Here is a 23,813-nt window from a genome sequence, read left to right on the forward strand (position 1 = left end):
CTTACAGGTAGTTCGTAATCACATGCGAATTCAGCCAGGAAAATCCCGGTCAAGGAACCGTACCGAGGACTGTTACTACGCATTACCACAGATTCCACTCGGCAATCGAGGTGATGGCTAAAACACAAGAGAAGACCTCACCGGTATTTTGAAAATCCGAACCCTGCTATGGTCGGTTCAAGAGTGGATCGTATAAATAAAATACATCAAGGAGAGAGTCGCCATTTATTTAAGCTAATTTTGCCTGCATCTTATGAATATAACGTCACATGTCAAGTTTTCGGTTTTGCCAAGTTTTAGGCGTTGATGTATGTATTAAGATTCTACAGGGGTGCCAGCTTTAACCAATTCGTGATCCTAGAGTCTTTTCTTTCACTGATTTTACTTGATATCTTTTTTTAATTAAAGCTGGATTATTTATCGTTGGTAAAAAATAGGTTGTTTTATCTTTTTTGTCCAAGCTCTCCGATCAATTCCATTCATTTCTAACTTACTAAAGAAAAAAAAAACACATTTCTTGGCACATTAATAAAGTTTTCTCTTTATTTCACTTTATTACTTTTCCATCTACTTAACGACATTCTTCTTTGAATTATAGTTTTCAATATTATTATAATTATTTGTTCGTTTTATAATTGACATTAAGGATTATTTGTATCTATCAAATGAGTTTATATATTTAACAAAATTTTGGGTTTCTGTAACTTCCTGCAAAGCTCCTTGTTGTTCCAGACACCAGGAACAAGGGATGGCCTTTCAAAGCAGGAAATTCCAAAAAACGCAAACTACATTTTCATCAGGATAGCGTTGTTAGCCCCTAAAGACCACTTTTAACCGTTGTGTTATTCACGAATATGGTAGTAAGGGGATGGAATGGGAAGCTAAAACCATCACAGGAGGTAAGGAGGAGGTTTTTGATTTTAGAAAGTATCTTTTGTTGCTGGGGTATCGTGTAAAAACCGGTCGAGTATTTTGGAGAAATTTAAAAAAAAAAATGTAGAGTTACAAATGGCAATTTCTCGTTTGCGTTTGTATAGTTCATCTAGTTATTGTTATGATATCTATTTAGGTAAATTATGTTGATTTTATTAAGATATGATTAGCTATTATCTGATAAGTATCATTTATGCTCTATTGCTAATGTTTGTTATGAATGAGTTTTAGGTGTAATGATTAAATCGATGAGGAATGGATTGGAGTTACTAAAGTTATCTACGTCTATTCAATCAAGTCCTTCGAGTTACTGCCCATTGGACTTGCTTCCTAAGTTTCTCGGCAAAGGAAGTTGCTATTGCCAGATATGTGTCTGTAGAAAAATGTGAAGTTATCGATGTTGTCATGAAGCGTAAAACTTTTCTCTTAACTGTCCTCTGCTTTCTGTAAAATCAGATAAATGGATACGAACTGTAGATTGGCTTGTTGGCCTTTTGCCTCGTAGATTTCCACCGGCTTTGGATTTTGATTTGCGATTAGGTCAAATTAAAGTAAAGCCTTCTGGAAGGTACGGGGAGAACGCTCTGCTTTCTGAGTAGATATTTCACGGTGCTGATTATTGGATGATTTAAAAACGATTGACTAAATGTTGAAGTATGCTAATAATCGCTGGCACAATAGACTCTTCTCTATCCCCTATTTTCGGATCCCATTGCGTACTTCGATTACGACTGGCCCGGTACTCGATCCTCTACGCTCTCCATATTTTGTAGGTTCACCCCTATAGCGACTTGTGGTGACACTTTTCGTTTCTGATGATTGGATTGTCTCGAACCCGCGTCCACTTTTCGTAGGGACAGTTTTCTTGGTGTAGCTGTGAACCGTGTTTGTGACGCTCGGCCGATTTGGATTATCAGATTTTGTTGTAATCTTGTAGGTTTCAGAGTAGTCGTCAGTACTGGAACTACCCCGCCTTATTATGCTTGCCGTGTCCTTGTTTACTTCTATAGGTGAGCGTGATCCAAGCGACGAAGACTCGCGCCGTTGGACAGGGTACTTGCCATACCCATTTCGAACGGGCTCTTCATCCCCATGCAGGGTCTTATACAGTTCTGGGGCTTGGTCTTGAAGTCCTTTGAGAAAAAGGTTTCTTTTATCATAGTTCCCATTGGTGTAGTTACTGTTTGATATGTAACGTCGCTCATTCGGATGGTTCGTGGTTAGCCTGTGATCCTCATCGATTCGAGTCAGATCCTTTTGACTTCGACTGATTAAGTTTACTATCGACGGGCTTTTCAGTTGCGGACCAGATTCATTCAAGTGAGGATTTGATTTGTACATGTTATTTGTGTAATTGTTTCTGGTGAGTTTTTCCATGTATATGGGACTAGGATCATTTGTTCCATTCATTCCATGCACGTTAAAGCTCTTGCTTCGATTCAGGGATTTATAGGTTCGAGCCGGTTTAGCTGGTCCAGTATTTTGAGTCGGTTGTCCGGGCTTGACTGTGTTGACGATAGACACGTTGATTGTTGACGAATGATGATTGGGACGTTGATGATGATCAAGTTTTCGGGGCAATGTTTGTGTGCTACGGTAATCTGGCTGATCGAGATTTGGTGTTGAACCGAGACGATTTACACTTTTGCTGAATCGACCCAATGTACTTGAGCTAATGTTCCTAAAAAAGTAGAAAAAAAAATAGAAGTAGGTTAGGTAATTTTCAGATATAGATACTTTCTGTTTTTTATTAATAATTTTTATTATCTTAGCACAAGATTATACTTCAAGGTATAATTATATAAAGTGTGGAAACAATTACACTGTCAGTTTCGCTGAATATTCTAGCTCCAAAAGTATAAGATAAGATATCAGCATGGAGGTTATTTCGGAGCTTAGCCACCATATAAGTGGTAGCCTCTTGTCTTTTTTCACATTTTTCGGTTGGGTAGTTTCTGAGAATGGGTCCGTGAAAGAAATTATCACTTTCGACCCCCGCACTTCCCACCTTTCTAACAAATATCAAAACTATTGCCGGCTTTGGAAAATACTAACCGAGACCTTTCATTTGAGACCCCACATGACTATACTTGGTAAAAAAAATTACACTCCCCTAATTTCGACGCAGAATGGGTGTAACTCGCTGTAGGCGGGAGCGTTCACAGTTCCCACCTTTCCACCAAATTTTGCGTCAATCGTTATAACCCGTTTCCGAGAAAATCGCGTGTGATAGACAGACAGATGTACTTAATCTTCTCCTTCCGGAGGAAGTCACGGTCACGAGTTACGCATAACGTTGGTTGCTGTTGTAAAGCATCTCGAAGACGCTGAATTATGCTCAGGCGAGCCAAGTGCTGTTCAGACATGACTGGATAGGTCTGACACTTGCGGAGGAAAAAACAGAAACGCTCCTCATCACTCAGTGCTCTATTAGCAACGGGAGTCATATCATCATTTCCAAGCCAACCTTTAAATACTTGGAAGTGGTGGTTGAAAGTAAGCTCAGTTATAGGCAACACGTGCAGTGTATTTCCAATAAATCAGCCACTGCTAGTATGGCCTTGGCAATGATGATGCCAAAAGTAGAAGGGCCACGGAATACCTCCAGGTTGTTTATAGTCAGGATGGTGAACTCAATCATGTTCTATACGACCCCAGTTTGGAGAGAGGCATTGCGGATGTGAGTTCAGTCTACAGGAGGACAGCCATGAAGTTATGCGCTGCCTTCAGGACTGTCTCAGATGATGCAGCGTTCGTCATCTCAGGAATGATGCCGATTGACATCTTGGCAGATGAAATGGCGAACATACACAATGCGAAGCCAATCTCTCTCTTGTCGCAGAGGAAGAACGCTGAGAGGGAGAGATCCGTAAATAGATGGCAAGAGCGGTGGGAGCCTTCAGGAAATTCTCGTTGAACTCATAGGCTCATCCCTGCCATCGCGGAGTGGTTGGAGAGATGACACGTTGAGACCCACTTTCTTAGGGGGCCTGGAGGATATCGCCAGTACCTGCACAGGTTGAAACTGGATACCTCACCCGACTGTCCAAATTGTGATGGGGTCCCAGAGATTTGTACAGAGCACCCCGAGCATGTATTCTTCCACTGACCGAGATTTGTGGAGGAGAGGAGGAATCTCGAGGAGACTGTAAGAGAGGTGTTGGTACCAGAAGATCTGGTGCTGAGATTGTAGCACGTCAAAAGGATTGGGATCCGTTCAACTTTTTTATTGCATCTATCCAAAACAAGTTGTCCGGATAGCTGAGTGGTTAGAGCGCAAGGCTGTCGTACGGAAGGTTGCGGTTCAAATCTCGCTGGTGGCAGTGGGATTTGTATCGTGATTTGACGTCGGACACCAGTCGACTCAGCTGTGAATGAGTACCTGAGTCAAATCAGGGTAATAATCTCGGTCGAGTGCAATGCTGACCACATTGCCTCCTAGTGTACCGTTACGGTCTTGAATGAAAGTGCTCTAACACACTTCAAGGCCCTGATCCAACATGGATTGTTGCGCCAACGGTTATTATTATTATTATTATCCAAAACAAACTGCGAAAAGAAGAGGAAAGGAGAAAACCGTGAAGAAAGGTGGATAAAAATCCCACACGCTGGCGTGCCCAGGCCAGTGTCTTCCCGAGAATTTCACCTCCTCACAAAAAAAAGCCAGATAGGTGGACAGACAGACATTGAATCGAGTTTAGTGAGGTTTTGGGTGAAACAAAAACCATAAAAAGTTCACAAAGTAAGAAATTCCGGGTCACTTTAAAGTATTTATGGCTATAAATTTGTCCCAAAAACTAACTAATCCGGTGGTACCTACTAAGATTTGGTCACTACCTGTGGCGGAGTAGGTTTTGTTATTCAAGACGATCTAACTGAAGACAATATGGCCGCATTTCAAAATTTTTATCAAGTGGGGACAGCCCTATATAGCTCAAAATGAAATATAACTCGCTGAACTAACCGAACGCTAGGCAAATTCGAATAGGTGGTGGTGGAGTAATGCTCCCTAGTCGAACTGATAAGTTAAAGTTTTTTCGGAAAACACGAATGGTCCCTAATCTGATCCCAAAATGCCTACAATATTTCTGCTAGTCGATAGAATAAACTTTTTATCTAGTATGTTTGCTCGGTCTAATAGGAAAAGTTTGGTGTATCTAGCACTTGATTTAGGGGAGCCTAGTTTTCAGTTTTTGAGGGCATTATTAGCCAATTTTCCGGTCCCGGCAAGGAATGAACTGAATCCTCTTGTGCTAAGCTATCCCAAACTTCATGTTCCTCGACGTCGCAGAGATCCATCCACAGGAGTTGCGCCGCATTGAATGTAGAAGTGTAGTAAGATAGGTACTCAAAGAGTACGGTGGATGTATGGCATCTAATCATCCCAATTGTTTGCTGATTTCTGGCAATTTGCGTCACCTGTAATGCCCTTTACAAAATAATAGTCGAACTGAGAATTCCGGTAAACTTAGTCCGGCTGGTACAAGCTACGATAAAAACAATGAAGGCCAAGTACAAAACGTCCTGAGCTATACCCACTCGTGAGGAGCAGGGAACAATCGAAGACCTTGCTGTCAGGCAGATGTGCAAGGGATGGACCGCGAAACTTGTGTTCACCGGGATACGCTTTCGACCAGGACATATATTGGTGGACTGCGCGACGGAGGACACTGTAAAGTGTCTTAGGACCTTGGTTCCTAAATTGTCAGGCTGGAAAGGAGCATAACTGTCGACATGTGCTAGAAATGATATACCAGGTGCACACAGGGTGATAGTGTTTCTCTCGAAAGCTGCAACAGTAGAGATGGAAGATCTCATGGACCTCCAGATCGCTTAGAATGAGGATCTCTTTCCGCGATTATGGAGAGTCTTCAGAACGTCGGAGTTGACATATCAACTATCGATTTGACAACATACCTGCACACGTGCTCAGGGAAAGCCGGAACACCTCGGAAGATACAGCGTGGGAAAGGGACAGGTCCCTGAAGAAATCTCGGAAGGTGGAAAGGACTGGATCAGTCAGGGAAGTAGTGAAGTGAAGAAGCTGGACGACCTAGACCTAGATGTTCTAGGGCTTAGGGTGAACAGCGATGGGCAGGAGAGCGACGCGTAGGAAAGCGCTATGTCGGAGGAGGAGGGTGATACCCCGACAGTGGAGAAGAGCTTCAAACAATGACGGAGCCAATGGTAAGTACTAAGATAGCCCAGATAAACCTCCACCATGCGAAAGCTGCATCTGCGGTAATTGTAAGGGCAAGTTCCAAGGAGAACATTGGAATAGTGTTGACTCAGGAGCCCTGGGTGTACCGGGGGCAGATTCGCTGTCTCCAAAGAGGAAGCATGCAGGTAATTTGGGACCCTTCTTGCGGAAAACCAAGAGCTCGCATAATTCTTCAGCGAAATTTAAAATATGTATGTCTTGTCAGGGATCCTAACGAAACTCTAATAAAGTGGATCTATGCTATGTTAACGCAGAGATTGTTGTGTGCTGAAGTGGGTGTTGATCATTACCTAACAACGGAAGCGACGACAGGCTGCCCTCATGGAGGCGTGCTATCGCCACTTCTGTGGAGTATGCTGATCAACTCACTACTATGCGAACTGCAAAATCTGAGAATACACGTTCAAGCTTATGCGGATGACGTGGCTGTGTAGAAATATGCAACGCGCCGTTGATTTGATTGACAGTTGGTGTGTCAGGCATGGATTTTTAGTAAATCCAAATAAAACCACAATGGTATTATCTACAAAAAAGAGGAAACTGAATGATTTTTGTCTTCCAGAGATGTGGGTTATAATCCTTCAACTCTCCGAAGAAGGGAAATATCTGGGAGTTATTTTAGAGAAGAAGGTTCTTTGGAACAAACATGTAGAGATAAAGATGAAACGAGCTCTCACAGCTTATGGGCTGTGTAGGCGGACCTTTGCTTCGACATGGGGACTTAGGCCTCAGGTAGTAATGTGGACATATGTTCGTATCATTAGGCCGATGCTAGCTTATGCATCTGTAGTGTGGTGGGTTAAGACGAAACAAAAGAGTTTTCGCTGTAAACTAGCCACAGGGCAAAGAACTGTGTGTCTGGGTATCATGGGTGCCATGAGCACGACATGCTGCGCAGCTCAAAATGCATTACTCAATTTGGAGCCCTTGGATTTGTTTATTCAGAGCACTGCAATGAGAGTAGCTCATAGACTAATTCGATTGGATCAAGGTGGTCAAAGGGTAGTATAGGTCCCAGGGCGAAACGTGGATTGCTACCCACGATGGAGCATAAAACCTCTGAAATGCCTGCTGAACCAACACCAATAGCTCTACTACCAAACCCTATCTCCACCTCCACGTGGTGACCGCTGGGAGCTCTTTCTTAACGAAAAGCTGCAGACGGAGAAGGATGAAGGCGAGTCTCCCGCGCCTAAAAACGGGGCAAATTGTACCAACTGGCCCTCCAGGTTGGGGGTTGGGTAGGGCTGACAACCCTACATGGAAAACAACTTGTTACGAAGCCACAACAGGAGCCTCGGACAGGACGGATTTTAAAACGACGGACCCGGCAACGAACACGGAATAACAATTTGCGCATTTTCTCATGGAACGTGCGCTCCCCGTACAGAGATGAAGCTGATGAGCAGCTAGCCGATACCCTGTCCCAATATAGGACTGATATAACAGCGTTGCAAGAGATGCGATGGATAGGGACCGGTTTCCTGGAGAAGAGCCACTACACCATATATTATAGCGGTCATCCAGTAAACCATGTGCTCGGAGTAGGTTTCTTAGTCAGCCAAAAAATGAAACCTGCTGTTATCGGCTTTGAAAACATAAGCGAACGGCTATGCACTCTGCGCTTGCGAGGCAAGTTTAGAAATATAAGCCTCAAAAACGTTCACGCCCCTACAGACGAGACTGCAGAGTCGGAGAAGGATACCTTCTACGAGGCAGTAGAACGAACCCTCAAAGCCTGTCCCAGATACGATATCAAAATCATACTTGGGGATTTTAACAGCCAAGTAGGGAAGGGGCCCGTATTCAGGCGATACGTTGGCTCCCATAGCTTACACGAAAACACAAATGATAACGGACTGCGGACTATTCAATTAGCAGGGTCACACGAAATGGTTGTTGGAAGTATCTGGTTTGCGCGGAAAGCGGTCCACAAACATACGTGGGCCTCTCCAGACGGGACCACTTTCAACCAAATTGACCATGTGTTGATCGAACGCCGCCATCTCTCAGCCTTGATGAATGTCAGAACATATAGGGGGGCCAATATAGACTCGGATCACTATCTCGTCGGCATGGTGCTCCGAGCTCGAATAACAATCTGACAATCAGGTGAGAGTGAACACTGAAGCCATCCACAACACAACCCTCCGCGACACCTATAAGAGGGAAATGGATGTCGCAATAACCGCAGTCAACAGAGGACCTGGAGATGAGGCATCAACAAATGATCTTCACAATCACCTGAAGAACGATATCATGGGTACGGCCACAAACATACTTGGCCCCAGCCGCAAAAGGAGTCGGAACGGCTGGTTTGACGATGAATGTAAGCTAGCAACGGAACGGAAGAATGCCGCATACCGAGTAATGTTGCATTCTCAAAGAACGCGGGCACGCGCAGAGACTTATCACGAACTCCGTCGAGCGGAGAAGCGACTTCACAGACGGAAAAAGGAAACCTGGGAGAACCAACAAGTCTATGAACTAGAAAAGTACAGGGAGCAACCGCACCAGGCGCGGAAGTTTTACCAACAAGTCAGCAGGATGAAGCGTTATACACCTCGATGCTCATCCTGCCGAGACAAAGAGGGAAATCAGATTTCCGACAGAATGGGCATTTTGGAGCGATGGGTTGAGTACTTTGATGAGCTACTGAACAACCAGAACATCGGCGAGTTGGAGGTCCCGCCAACTGAAGACGACGGACAAATACTGCCACCACCAAGTTTGGGAGAAACAGTCCGTGCAATTCATCGGCTAAAGTCGCCTGGAGCCGATGGAATTACAGCCGAATTGGTTAAATATGGAGGCGACCAATTACACCAAGTGGTTCATCAACTTGTGCTCAAGGTATGGGACAGCGAATCAATGCCTGACGACTGGCAACGAGGCATTATCTGTCTCATACATAAAAAGGGAGATATCACACAGTACAGCAATTATATAAGATCTTCTCGGCTATCTTGCTAGGCCGGATAGCCCCATACGCCCAGAACATCATTCGCCCATACCAAAGAGGCTTCACTCCAGGCAAATCAGCAACAGATCAGATTTTCTCTCTGCGGCAAGCGATGGAAAAACTGTTGGAATATGGACAACAGTTGCACCATCTTTTCATCGCCTTTAAAGCTGCCTATGATAGCATAGGCAGGGTAAAACTGTACACGGCCATGAGAGAATTCGGTATCCCGACGAAATTAAAAAGACTGACTAGGTTGACCCTGACCAATGTACGAGATAGATAAAAGCAGTAGGATCACTCCCAAGACCATTCGACATCAACAACGGTCTACGACAAGGGGATGCCCTATCATGCGTCCTCTTTAACTTGGCCCTCGAGAAAGTGATCCATGATGCTGAGGTAAATGCAAGAGGTACGATCCTCTTTAAGTCCACCCTGCTGCTGCCATAGGCCAGCAGCTGACGATATCGACATCATGGGAAAAACCACCCGAGACGTACAAACTGCCTTCATCCAGATCGAGCAGGCGGCGCGAGATCTTGGGCTGCACATCAATGAAGGCAAGACAAAATATATGGTGACAACGTCAGCATCGAAAACCAACCAACCAACAACATCAAACCGCACTGGTCAAACGGAAAGAATAAAGATAGGAGAATACAAGTTTGAAACCGTTGACAATTTCTCCTATCTAGGGTCGAAAATCACAACCGACAACAGCTACGATGATGAAATCCGCGCACGGTTGTTGTCAGCCAACAGAGCCTATTTCAGCTTACAAAAACTATTCCGTTCGAAACGTCTCACCATAGGGTCAAAGCTCTTACTGTGCAAGACTATGATCTTGCCAGTCCTCATGTATTCCTCGGAAACTTGGGTTCTTAGCAAGAAAAATTGCGAACTCTTGGCCGTGTTCGAGAGAAGAATCCCCGAAGAATTTTTGGCTCCCTACATGAGGATGGACGATTCCGTAGCCTACACAATGACGAAATCTATGAGCGATAACATGACCGTCCGGTTGTGGATAAAATCCGGCTCAATAGGTTACGGTGGGCGGATCACTTAATCCGTATGGATGAGGATGATCCCACCCGGAAAGTCTATAAGGGCAATATCTATGGTAGAAAAAGAAGACGAGGCAGACCCTGCCTAAGATGGAGCGATGGCGTGGGTCAGGACGCCAGACAGCTTTTAGGGATATCGATGTCTGGAGTTCCTTATTAAGGCAGGCCTAGACCGGATACCGGTTGTTGCGCCGTTGATGATGATGATGAATGGGAAAGCAATGGACATGGGGGTACAGAGCATTGAAAGAGTCATTGGTAGAACTGTGACTAGTTTTCGCAATGTCTTTCGATTGTCAGGTCCACATGCGTCTGTTTCGTAGAAGAGGTGATGTTATCTTGAAACGGAGATAAAACTGGGATGAACCAGAAGAATGCGTGTCAGGATATACTGACGTCTTATACACTGACGGCTCAGAGACAGAAAATGGTTTTGGAGTAGGAGTCTACCTCTCGAATACAAACGAGAAGTGGACTTTTTCTTTGGGACAGTACACAACAATCTTTCAGGCTGAAGTGTATGCGATCCTAAGTGTGGCAACCTGGAAGATTGACGCGCGGTTGAAGGGCAGGCGCATCGCAGTCTGTAGCAATAGTCAAGCTGCATTGAGAGCGTTGAGGAGTATTTTGATCACTTCAAAAATCGTTCAGGAATGTAGGGACCGATTGAATTCTGTTTTAAATTCAATACGGTGGATTTACTCTGGGTACCTGGTCATTGTGAGGTTAAGGGAAATGAAATCTCGGATGCCTTAGCAAAATAGGTTTCGTTGATACTTGTGTTCCAGTTTTTGTAACAGTGACTTGATAATATCCATCGGGTCCCTTCGGTATATTGATGCAAAATAAATGGCATTCCGATTATCATCAGCAAAAAGAGTTATTTGGGCGGTCAATAGACTACACAACATTTAGAGTTCAGAATTTATTGCCGCTCAATTGGTCTTTATCAATTCTTTCGAACATTTTCGAATGTTTCCTTTTGAAATCGGATCATCTATCAAACAAAAGATTTAAGCGAGTAACTCGATCAATCATCGTTCCCTTAAAAAACGTATAGATTGACCCATATTTTAACCACAAACATTCCGTTGAGTAAAAAATCTTATTCTATATTAGATTCGTGACTTTCATTTCATTCCGCACCTACTAACTTAGTAATATAAATCAAAATAAATTGTACTAGTTTCGCTTGAACAATTTCGTTCAGAAGTCGGCCCGAATGGTAATTTTCAAATAAAATTCTAATCTCAATAGATACAAATCGTGTTTTTCTCAATTATATTAGAGCCAACAAACGCAGATAATCTATTTTCAGAGTAGATTAGTTTGGTAGATTGTTCGGATGTATAGTAGCGGGTGCTAGCGGCTATAGCCGCTACTGAATTCAATTAAATTGAAAATATTTTCATCAAAGCACAACTGCGCGACAATGAGACTACATGTGTTATATAAAGTACAATTGACGGAGTGATCAGCCTTGTCGATCCAGATAAGGAGTGGCCAATGCCTTGTTGGTGTTCTTGGTGTCATTGTAACATGATCAACACACTATTTTTGGAAATATTAGTTTGAGCTGGAAGTGGCAAAGTGCCGCTTACATTGCTTTAATAGGTATGAAGGGGCTTCTTGGTTGGTTGTCTCAGGTAAGTTTAAGGGGGTAGCAATTCTAGAATCTTTTAAAAATAGATTTTATAATCTAAATAAACTATTTTAGAAGAGTAGCTCTTTGCGAGAAATTTTGCGTTAGTCGGAGTTTGTTGTTCGAACTCCTGAATCTAAAAAGAATGTCATAGAGAAGAAGCTTGTCTCAGAGATGCCCTTAATTTTTACAACAGCGAGACTTTCCGCAAGATGACTTGATGAAATGCCTCTATCTTATGAAACTTGCTTTTTCTACTAATTTTAAATGTGACTACAGAGTGGACTTAATATTATTACTATAAATGAAACTAAAGATACTCCAAAAGCAATTGGTTTTCTGGTTTCTAGATTTCCTACCCCCCTTGGAACAAACAGCCTTTTGGGGGGATAGGCATGGAGTCAGAAATAGACTTACATAAGTTTCCAATTATTCCGAAGCTGGGAATCAGATTTAGACCTTCTCTCAAGCTTCAATGAACGACTACCCTTAAATAGACCGGACGACTCAAGCTGCACCATGGTTGAGATTGGATAGGATTGAAGTGGACAACAAAACAATACAGAATAATGTTGTAAATGCAATCCGATTTACAGTCGATCTACACATTTTGATTGGCATGCCGTCCGATCCACAGGTTGGAAGCTGTTAATGTCATGATTTAATTATTACCTTTAACGCGCGACCATGACGGCGATGGCTGTTAAATATCCACTCACAATACCAGCACTGAATACATCGATCAAACTCTGATCGCACCAGGTCGGAGTAGCATAACTGATCACGCAATGTTCGTTTGATTGCCTTTTTTTTCATCTGATCGGTCGTCACTGCCCTTGCTCGTTGGGAAACTTGAAGTCATTTATCATACATATTTTATGATATGGCAAATGCGGTACATATATGTAAGGAATGATCTCTTATTCATGGAACAATAAAGTGTGGGCTAAGCTTTTCTCTGGAAATAGCTATGCATCAAAGCTAAGTGATTTCAATGTACTTAAATTCAGCGATTTTCTTCATAATTGAAAACAATATCAAAGATACTGAAATAATCTGATGATTCAACTTAAAAAAGATACTTCATCGAGATCAGGATGATACACGGGAATCCATTACGAATATATTTATGCGGTTTGGTCTGGATGCAGTCGCGAGGCTTTTGAATTCCGATCCAGCGTTTCAAGCCACTGCTGTATCGGCCGGCCTTTTGGTCGCTTACCATCGACTTCGATGTATAGATCAATCTTGGCAAGTAAACTCTCCTTAGCGCGAATCACGTGACCATACCATCGTCTCAGATCTCTCGTAATTTTTCCACGATCAGCGCAACTTCATATCGATCGCGGATATCCTCATTTCGTTTTACACCACTAGCCCAACGTAACATCTTCGTCTCCATTATAGCGAGGTGTCATTCATTGTTATTCATAGTCGGACAACACTCAGAACCATAGAGGGCGATAGGATGGGCGACATTGCGGTAAATTTTGGATCTGATACGTTCATTGATATGCTGATCACAAAGAACACTAGTTGTGGAAAGCCACGCTAAACCTGGAATCAGCAATGTTAAGCAATTTCATATCGCAGTTTTCGATTGGCTGATAAGATCGACCCAAAATATTTAAATCACTCAGTGCTGGGCAAGTCACTGTCACTAACAGTGATAGTGTTAGTGTTAGACGCTAGGAAAACATCATCTGGACGTTGAATGTCCCATGTGTCCATAACAAGAAGAAAGAGGAGTAATGAGAGGACCCTTCCATGATGAACACTGACACTGGTTTTGATACACCCGTCAAACTTCCAACTTTACTTTTTGGACCGTGGTAAAGCAATTAAACCTAGCGTTCGAGTTCTTCTGACACTAGGGGTTGTCATAGAGTACACTAGATGAGTTCGTGTGGCACACGCTCAATACCCTTTTCCAGATCAAGAGATGTAATGTAAAGAGCGCGATGCTGCTCACAGTTTTTCTCCATTAATAATCGCATAGTGTGTATTGCGTCAGTGGTTCCGCAGTTCTTGACAAACCCCGCTTGATTCGCCAGTCACGATTGCCGTTTGTCAAAAATGCATTCAAAAATCTTCATGGCATAGGAAAACAATCGGGTCAAATGATAATTTGAACATTCTGCTGGACTATCTTTCTTTTTCCATATTGGAACGGTGGTGCTTTCTTGCAAGTCAAATGGTGTTCTACCTTCTTCAATAACCCGATTGAAGAATTCACTGAGCCACAGTGTTGGGTCCCAGATCTTCGCTTTCCAGAGCTCAAATGCGATGCTATCAGGTCCTCTTGCTTTCCCCGATTTCATTCGTTTTATTGCTTCCAACACTTCAGTGGAACTGACAGGTGGAATGGTTCCAAATGTCGGCAACGTTCGTGGAAGTGGAGGATGCAGTTTGTTCTCTCTATTGATTGATAGACGTCAGCTTAATGTAATAGTATTATGTCGTCAGGTGAAAGATAAATTGGAAGACGCACAAAACCTCTTAGGACTAAAAATAGAATTTGAATTCGAGGTATCATCTTTTATGCGAGCTGAGTGACCCACTTTTACCCATCAGAACTTCTCAGTTCACATCACCATGAGCTAGGTTGTTGTTTAGGATCTGCGGGATCCTAAGTCCACATCCACGTGATGGTGGACCGGACTAAATGAGGAGCAACTTACTCCCACGTTTTTTAGTCCATGGATCCCTAGTTTGGAGCGTAGCACTTCAAGCATTAAAAATTGAAAAAATCAAAAATTGACTGACGGTTTCGTCCAGGGCAGAGGCAACTCATCAGACGCTGCCTCACCTCTGCCCTGGGAACAGCGTGACCGAAAGTGCCAACAGGTGGAAAGACGCTCCCTTTTATCATCGCAAAAACACGACAAGGTTGCGAATTATCATCATCATCATCAACGGCGCAACAACCGGTATCCGGTCTAGGCCTGCCTTAATAAGGAACTCCAGACATCCCGGTTTTGCGCCGAGGTCCACCAATTCGACGTCCCTAAAAGCTGTCTGGCGTCCTGACCTACGCCATCGCTCCATCTTAGGCAGGGTCTGCCTCGTCTTCTTTTTCTACCATAGATATTGCCCTTATAGACTTTCCGGGTGGGATCATCCGCATCCATACGGATTAAGTGACCCGCCCACCGTAACCTATTGAGCCGGATTTTATCCACAACCGGACGGTCATGGTATCGCTCATAGATTTCGTCATTGTGTAGGCTACGGAATCGTCCATCCTCATGTAGGGGGCCAAAAATGCGAATTATATTGGACTTAAAACGCCAGTCGTTGTAGTCTGAGCTAGACTAAGGCTAAAGCTAGGTTGTTGTTTAGGATCTGCGGGATCCTAAGTCCACATCCACGTGATGGTGGACCGGACAGAGGTGAGGCAGCGTCTGATGCGTTGCCTCTGCCCTGGACGAAACCGTCAGTCAATTTTTGGTTTTTTCGATCACCATGAGGTTAACCAATGGACTGAGGGTAGAAATGCCAAAGTCTCTCATCTAACAAGACCATTCGTGACTGAAGATACGGTGTTGCTGCAGGGAGGGGAGATCGAGGGTGCGGAGTGGTGACGGATAGTCAACCCGCAGAAGGTTCTTTTTGTAAAAGAAGATCCTTGTGAATTTGCGTTGTACGACTTCAAGAGCATAGCAGTCACGAATGCGGAAGGGGCACTAGACTACACGGCAATATTCGAGGATGCTTCTGACAAGAGAATTGAAGAGTGTTAAGGAGAGCTGAATTGAGGTAAAGTCGGAGGAGGGACGTAGGATAAAAACAGACATTTTGGAAGCTCTGTTGATTATGTCAACGAAGTGGTTATTGAAACGAAGTTTGTCGTCAAATATTACACCCAGGTCTTGAAGAAGTTGAGCAGTGAAAGGGGTTGCCCTCTAAGAAAATAGGAGAAGGATGTTAGGGAGGGTTTCAGCGAATAGTACATCCAATGGCATTTGTTGACATTCCGTGTTAGCTTGTTGACCGAAGACCAATGGACTAAATGATTAAGGTTGGGCTGCAAGAGAGCACAGTCCAGCGGAGGCGAAACAGATGCAAATAATTTAAGGTCGTCTGCGTAAAGCAGACACGGGCAGGTGAGGATGGAGACGAGGCCATTGATAAAAAACCGAAAAAGTAGGGGACCAAGTATAGAGCCTTGGGGAACGTCAGAGGAAGGAGAGAAGGGACGAGATGAGTAACCATGAAAAGAAACTTTGCAGGAACGGAATGAGAGGCAGGGGGAAAGCCAAGAGATGACTGAGGGAGGGAAGTTCAGTAATGAGAGTTTAGACAGGAAAATATTGTGTCATCAGGGACTTTAGCATGATCGACATTTGGATCCCCTCCATGTTTGTGAGAATCAATTCAGTACACCAAGTAAAAGAATAAAATCAATAAACAAGCGGAATTTCATATAGCACGCAAAGGAATATATCAGGTGGAGTCACATCCTTGTAACACTGTCAATCAGATAAAAATGCTTTAGAAGAGCGGGAATGTGAAGTTTGGCAGCGAAGCCAAACTCAACATTGCCCTGCTGTGAAAACCGCAACTATTATTATAAGTATCAGCGATCAAAAGGTGGGGACTAGTAAGAGTACGTCTGAGGTTGGTGGTATGTTAGGGAAAAATAGGCTGCAGGGAAACAGAAGCCAAATAGTATCCGTGCTAACTGAAAGGCGCCCTGAGGTGGCGGCTAGGAGAACGGGACAGCAATCCTGTCGGCCGGATCAAAACCAAATCGTCAAGGAGAACCTTCACGTAGTGGCACCGGTAAACGCTGGAGTCACTATGACTTCCTGATCACGATGCAGTAGGCGAACACTCCCTCGTTTATACAGGCAATCACACCCGAGCCTGCACGGAGACTCATCTGAAATGGCTTTGGTCACGAAACCTTACCAAAGGTACCATTGGTACCATTGGAACCGAGAAGGCCATCTGAATTTACATGTTTTAGGAGAATTCCTGGATCATGTACTTGCAACTGGGTTGTAGAGTTCCATGGGGGATGTGGTTATGTTTAAATGGACAAGAGACCTTCGAGTATAAATATGATGTTAAGTTCCAACACGGGTGGCATACTCCAAAGTTCGATAGAGATTTAGGAAGGCTTTGAATCCATCAGTAAGAGTGCTGAGCCTTGTACTCTGTATAGACTGGTATCGTTGTGCTTTTCTCAGCGATTATGGTCACAAAATCAATTCATATCTTAAGAAGATCGTGAGGTTAAGCCAACTCGACAGGTACTCCCTTTAAACCACCAAGGACGTACCTATACTAATTGAAGGAAAGTTTGGAACCGGAGGAGGCCTTGAATGGGAAAGTCGAAGAAGAGGAGAGCAGCGGTTTGAGCAAGAAGGACATGTTCCCAAGCCCAAAATCAATAGGAAAGGATCCACGGATAGATGAGGATTGAAACTAGGAATTAGAAAACTCGGTGTCAGCTATGTTAGCGCGTTCTAGGGTGTTAATCTGGGTATTCTACCTAAGTAATGTCCGGAGCTAATGCTCTCTCATGAGCAGCAGGGTATACGGAATGCAATGTCATACTTGTGTTCGGTCGCATATGTTTTTAACCACATCTGACACTGGTAGATTAGACCATGGAGGACACGATAGAATCACTTAGGACCATAGCCCTGAAATTGCCAGGCTAGGAGAAAGTAGGGCTCGCAAGGTGACAGTCTATCTTCCCAAACTGGAGGTGTCTCTACGCGGCTGTGGAAAGTATTCAAAAGGAAAGCAAAGGGAGTAAAGAAAAATTCCTTGGGATGGATAACCGGTAAATTCAGATAAATAAAAGCAAGAAACGCTGTATCGATTATAAATTCGGCTTTATCCCTCTACCAAGATCCTTCAAGAGATTGCAAAGATTATGGAAGCCGAGCGGGGTGGAAGCAAGCATGGAGGTAGATCTGCTGCCCCGCATGGCGAAAGTTGGGAGATCTTGGCCAGCATGTCCTAACATTCAAGATGTAAAATGAGTCATAAAAGAGGGCCATGTCAGGGCCAGTACTAAAAGAGTCCAGGTAAATGTCCACCATGCAAATGCTGCGTGTGAAGTAATTGCGAGAACAATCTCCTAGAATGACAATGGATTGGTGCTGGTTCAAGAAACCTGGGGCTACCAGGATCAGATCCGTAGTTCGCCAAGAGGAAGTGTTTAGGCAATTGTTTACAGTTCTTGGGAAAAACCAAGAGCTAACGTGATTCTAAGTTATGACCTAAAGTATTTATGGGTTTTAGAGTTCCTGTTTGGAAACTTGGAAGAAACATTTCTTCATTGAAAGTTTGCGAAGATAATACTCATTCTGTTGCATGCAGCGCCAGTTTGGACGAAGGCCTTTAGTGTTAAGACGCATTGCAGGGAATTATTTATAGTATATCATCTGAGCGCGCTAAGAGTCGCTAACGCATTTTGAACAACATAATAGGAGGCTGCTTTTGCAGTAGCGGTAATGGTACCTATTGATATTTTGGCTGAGGAGATGCAAAGATTGTACAGCTGTAAAGTGCGTGAGGACCACAATGCCAAAGAGGCACGACGGGAGGAGAGAATACCCACAATTAGGGTATGGTAGGAATGTTAGGATAACTCCCACGAAGGAGAGTGGACGCGCAAGCTGACTCCAAATATCTGCCTTGAATTATGTGTAGCCACGCGGATTTTCACCATCATATGACCCAGTTTTTCATCCAGAATGACAGATATCGCCCATATTTACATCATTTTGGGCATGACGACCGTTAAGCGTCTCTCCTCTCTTCGTTATCTCCTGCCATTCAGGATGGTCATTTGACTATTGCAAATCCAATTTTGTCATTACCAATGGCGCCTAATATGGGGCCCAAAATTTTCTAGGTTTCTGGTTACTTGAACCATTGGAAGATAGCATTTCCGGGCTCACAACTTCGTTTCGTTTTGACGGATAGAGAAACAAAAGTTTCTCAATATTGATCCTGGCTAGGCTCCACCTACACTTGACTTCATTTTTCAAGTTTTGTGTTTCACGCCTTGTTCCCCAGAAGCAGATATTCCTAAGCCTCAATTTTCCGTCCCACCTTGTAGAGTAGAGTTTCCTGTACTATCCCCAGTAGTATACCACAAGAGTGACACGAATTTACGTGCAGTTTAAAGGGGGGCTCCCAATATATGCAAAGGGAGGGGGTGTCAAATTTTTTTCACCGTATAAAGTCATGTGGGGTATCAAATGAAGGCACTGCAAAATGGACGAGTAAGAAACCAAAATACGCAGACTTAAATTGGGAAAGGGCTCATCTTCGGAAAGTAGTACAATATGAGGAGATGCTAGACGGTTTAGTGTTGAACGCTGAAGACCACACGCCTTCAAATTATTGCCGGTGGTTTCAACGCGAGTGTTGAACAACACAGGTCAAGTTTTACCGATTCTTTTGCAGAGCAGGACAATGCATTGGCGAACGTTGAATGTGTGCCCATTTTTCAAAGTAGAGGGTTAGACTCGATCGCCGTGGCCTGGCATTTTACTCGACATTGAAAAGGGAGGAGGTGTCAGTTAAAGACGCAATAGAAGGGAAAGGACTCGAGTAGCTGGCCAGTTCAACATGTTTCGGAAGATACTCTTGTTTAGCTCTTGCTCTAAGAACCCGAGGGATACATGAGGACTAGCTAAAACATTATCCTGCACAGTAGAAATTTCGACGATTGACTTGAGAAGTGTTTCTGGCCTGGACAGCCTCTTCACATCACAAAGAGATGTTGGAAAATGCACTCGAGATGGACCAAATGCTCAGACTCTGAGGCATACGAAACAGAAATCAAAGTTTCGCAGGACCGAGTGGATAAATCTTTGAAAGGTTTGCGCTGAGTTGCACAGCCAAATCATCGGTGCGAACTCGAAGAGTCCAAAGGGTGTGCATATTGCCGTTTTTGGTATATCTTCGGGAGTTACAGAGATTTGGTGGTAAGCTTTGGCTAAGTCCAAAATCGAAAAGATGTGGCAGTTTACGAGATGATGCACAAAGTCGAGGATATGTAGTATGGGGTACCGGTCTGGAACGGCCTGGGCGTTTAGTCATCGGTAGTCTCTGCAGGGGCGCCATCCACCATTTGGCTTAGGGACCATATGGAGTGGTGATGACTAACAGCTGTCTGAAGGTCGGCAGATACCCTGTTGAATTAGTTGCTTGAATTCCTTCCGTGCTACAGCCAACTTCTGGGGTGGTAGGGGACGCACCTTCGAGAAGAGAGGGGATCCAGTGGTGTTGACATGGTGCAGAACATCGTACTTCACTGGTTTCGGGAGAGTATATTCCATAGTAATCCGGCTGAACTTTTGGGGGAGTGCCCGAACACGTGTGTCAGTAATGTTCTCCAAGAGTACGGAAAGGTTGTTACTGATGAAGTGAAGTTGGTTGTGGGGTCTATAAGTCACCTGTTCTGCAGGTCCACTAGCAATCCATCTGCGCCTAAAATGGGGAAGCCGACATCCGCTAAGATGAACCGCCACGAAAACGTTCTACGCAGGACAAGACTCACGTCTTACCTGTACCTGTAGGTATTTATTTGTGAGGAGTTCGCTGCTGCGAGTTTTAGATTTTGTGGTATTAATCGCTGTATTAACACCTCTCAGAAGTACGAGGAAAAGGATTGGTGGTTTCTGCAAACCTTTCAACACGAAGGTGCTGCAAGGGGAATTGGGACACTGCGAGAGCGGTTGTTACCAATGAAAAGGAGAGAGCTGCTATATTATCATTTGAACATCCAAAGAACCTTGCATATATGGCATCTACCGAACCGTGCTAAAGGAGGGTATAGAACACTTAGAGCAAATTCTAAGATTTTTTTCGTGGATGTGTTGTTCTGGGCTATGTGCCTTCCTCTTGCCAGAAGATTAAACGATGAAACGAGCTCTCACAGCTTATGAGCTGTGTAGGCGGATTAGATCTATGGGGAAACACTGAACATGGGCGAGTTATTGGGAGAACTGAATCGAACTTTAACATTGCCTTCTGATTCTCGTCTCACCAGACATCTGCTTGCGAGAAGATATTAAGTTATTTTGAGACGAAGAGAAAAATAGGATGAATCAGAAGAACCCGAGTCAGTATATACTGACATCTTTTGCACCGATGACTCAAAAACAGAGCAGGGTTCTGGAGCTGGAGTCTACCTCCCGAATAAAAGTGAGAAGTGGGTTTTTTCTTGAGACGATATACCGCGGTCTTTTGGGCTGAAGTGTATGTAATCCTAAGGGCAGCACCATGGGTGTTTTTCGAGCGGTTGAAGGGCAGGCGTATCGCAATCTGTAGCGATAGTCAACCTGCATTGAGAGCGTTGAGCAGTCTTTTGATCACTTGAAAAATCGTTCAGGAATGTAGAAATCAGTTGAACTCTGTTTTTGCATTGAATACGGTGAAACTACTCTAGGTACCCGATCATTGTGTGGTGTGGAGGGAAATGAAATCTCGGATTTTTTAGCAAAAGAGGCGTTCAATTACGGGAACCAGCAATTGGGGTGTCAGCAGCATCGGTTAATGCTGCTATCAAAAATTGAGAGCAAGTTTCCCATAATGATAGGTGGCTGAGCTTTAATGCTACTAAACACACGACAGGTGGCTGAGCTTTAATGCTGCTAGACACACCAAACTCTTCCTGTCAGAGCCAAACAAACATACTACAAAGTTTATCCGGTCGAAAAGCAGGAAGACTTGCAGAAGTATTGTAGGCATTCTAAGATGATATGTGTCCATCCTGTAATGAGGAAGCGGAATCCACGGAACATTTTCTATGGGAGTGTCCTAGTACCAAATTACTAGTTATTACCTTGTACTGATGAAGGGGAGCTTTCCCCTTGTCTATCAATCTGTATCGCATTGATCCCAAACTAATAAAGTTTTTGGCGACAGTCATGGAAGAGTGGCATACCACCTTAGCATTGCGTTCATCTGAGGGTGCTAATACCTAGGAAGGAGGTATATTCGACGAGTAACCAGAAATCGGAGACATCTTAAAATTTGGCTCGATTATAGGACTGAGTGATATTACCATTATGTCAGGCTAACTATGACCATCCAAGTGGCACAATAGCTCTTGCGGACATGTACAAATTTCCTGAATTATTATTATTAATGCCATCTCGATTCCGTCCTGGTTATATGTAGATGCTACAAGAGTACATCTCAACTACCACAGCAAACACTTACGATGACTAGTGTTCCGTAATCTATTTATAATCAAATGTAGTTAAAAATGATTGCCACCCATCCCTGTTGTAATTTCTTTAATTACTTTTCATGATCCACACCTGGTCGTCGGATGCTACCTCCATTCTGAGACCCACTTACCTTTAATTCTATTCAATTGAATTCTTACAAAGAGGAGTAGATACTTGAAGAATGTTTCCATCTTCATTCGATTAAATGGCTCGCAAGTTGACTATGACTAGAAGTTACTTGAGTGCGATGGTTCATTAGTCAGTGGTGAATAGCATTGTGAAGCGGGTAAGATCTGCAAGAAACTACAGTTTGTCCTAAAAGGTTCAAGTTAGCACGTTCGCTGGGAGTTGGAGCGGCTTCCCAATGGAACTTTTGGGAAAGGCCATGAATTTCGAGAGAAAGCTCAATGCAAAAATAAGATAAGATTCTTTTTTTAGATAAACTTTATAGAATTTCGTCTCCAGGGTTCGCACGGCAAATAACCTATTTATCATTTTTTGATTCTCCATTTGTAAGTCCACCTCAATTTTTTTTATCAAGACTGTGCAGACCACATACTTAGAGCATTCAAAAATAGTCATTTAACTTATATTGTACAGAAGGAAGGAAGAGCCAACCCATGGTCTGAGTCCATGTCTCCTGTTCTTTGAGAGGTAATTACCTACGCCAGCAAGTTCTTCTATTCTATGCTTGGGCAGAAATGAATTATTGAAGTGGTCCGGCCTTTCAGCTTCTTTGTGTATGATGTTTCCAAATAGGTCCGGCATGAACACTTATGTTCGGCGTAGAAAGTTGAATTTGGTATTTAATTTGTGTTTGATTGTTACTATTTCCATTAAGCCAATTTAACTTCCAATTGTTGGCACATTGGAAAATTGGAATTATTCTAGGTGAAAATGAAGAGGCGTAAGCTATTATGAAGGTAATTGTCGTCTTTTTTTTTAACTTTTAAACCTCAAAATCCAATTGCTACGAATAGAAGGTAGTCGGGGCTTACCAATAATATGTGTCTTTGTAGTATTTCATAAGATGGACCTTTGCATAAGGTGCTTGGAGGGACTCAAACAGGAATGTTTGCTCTCTTAATAGGTCCCCAATTATTTCTCGAGTTGCACTGAATTAAGCGCTTTCTTTTTTTCGCAACGCTACCTCCCGTTTCGGGGCTTGGCTACCTTCAACAGTCTCGGTCCAGCGACTCTATTTTCCCATCTTTTCCTCGGTTTTCCTACTGGCCTCCTACCAGGTGCTCTGACGTGGCGGGGCGGCAACCCTGTCGGCCAAACCAAAACCAAGTGGCCGAGGAGAACCTCTACGTGGTGGCATCGCAAAACGCTGTATCGCATTGGCTTGGCGGCCGTGATGCAGTAGGCGAATGCTCCAAGGCTTAATCAGAGCGATCAGACCCGAGTCTGCACGGGGACTCATCTGAAGTGGCTTCGGCCACGAAACCTTACTAGGGGTATACTGGTACCATGGGAACCAGGGTAACCTCTGCACTCATATACTTCGGGAGAATTCCTGTCGTATATGAGTACAGCTCGGTTGTTTGCGGTTGGCCCCCTAGTGGGAGCTTCATGGGGGCTGTTGGTGATGCTCAACACGGGTGCCGTACTCCTTAGTTCGGTAGAGATTTAGGTAGGTCTTGCATCCACCAGTATGAATGCTAAGCCATGTACTTGCATATACTGGTACCGTTGTTGCTTGTCACAGTGGGGCTCTGATTGTGGTCTCAAAATCAATCCGTGTCTTAAGAAGACCTTAGGATTAAGTCCCCAC

At 43.7% G+C, this 23,813-nt stretch overlaps 1 protein-coding gene across 5 annotated transcripts in view; it reads right to left on the reverse strand.

Annotated features, from left to right (window-relative positions):
- Positions 1-517: 517 nt before the first annotated feature.
- Positions 518-23,813, reverse strand: part of LOC119656695 — a 554,004-nt gene continuing 530,708 nt past the window's right edge. For all 5 annotated transcript variants that reach the window (XM_038063198.1, XM_038063195.1, XM_038063194.1 and 2 more), the window contains one exon: positions 518-2,614. In XM_038063198.1, the coding sequence (XP_037919126.1) occupies positions 1,630-2,614 (985 nt within the window). In that variant the 3' untranslated portion in view covers positions 518-1,629. The remainder of the gene's footprint in view (positions 2,615-23,813) is intronic.

Source organism: Hermetia illucens, chromosome 5 (genome assembly GCF_905115235.1).
Source record: "Hermetia illucens chromosome 5, iHerIll2.2.curated.20191125, whole genome shotgun sequence".
NCBI lineage: Eukaryota > Metazoa > Arthropoda > Insecta > Diptera > Stratiomyidae > Hermetia > Hermetia illucens.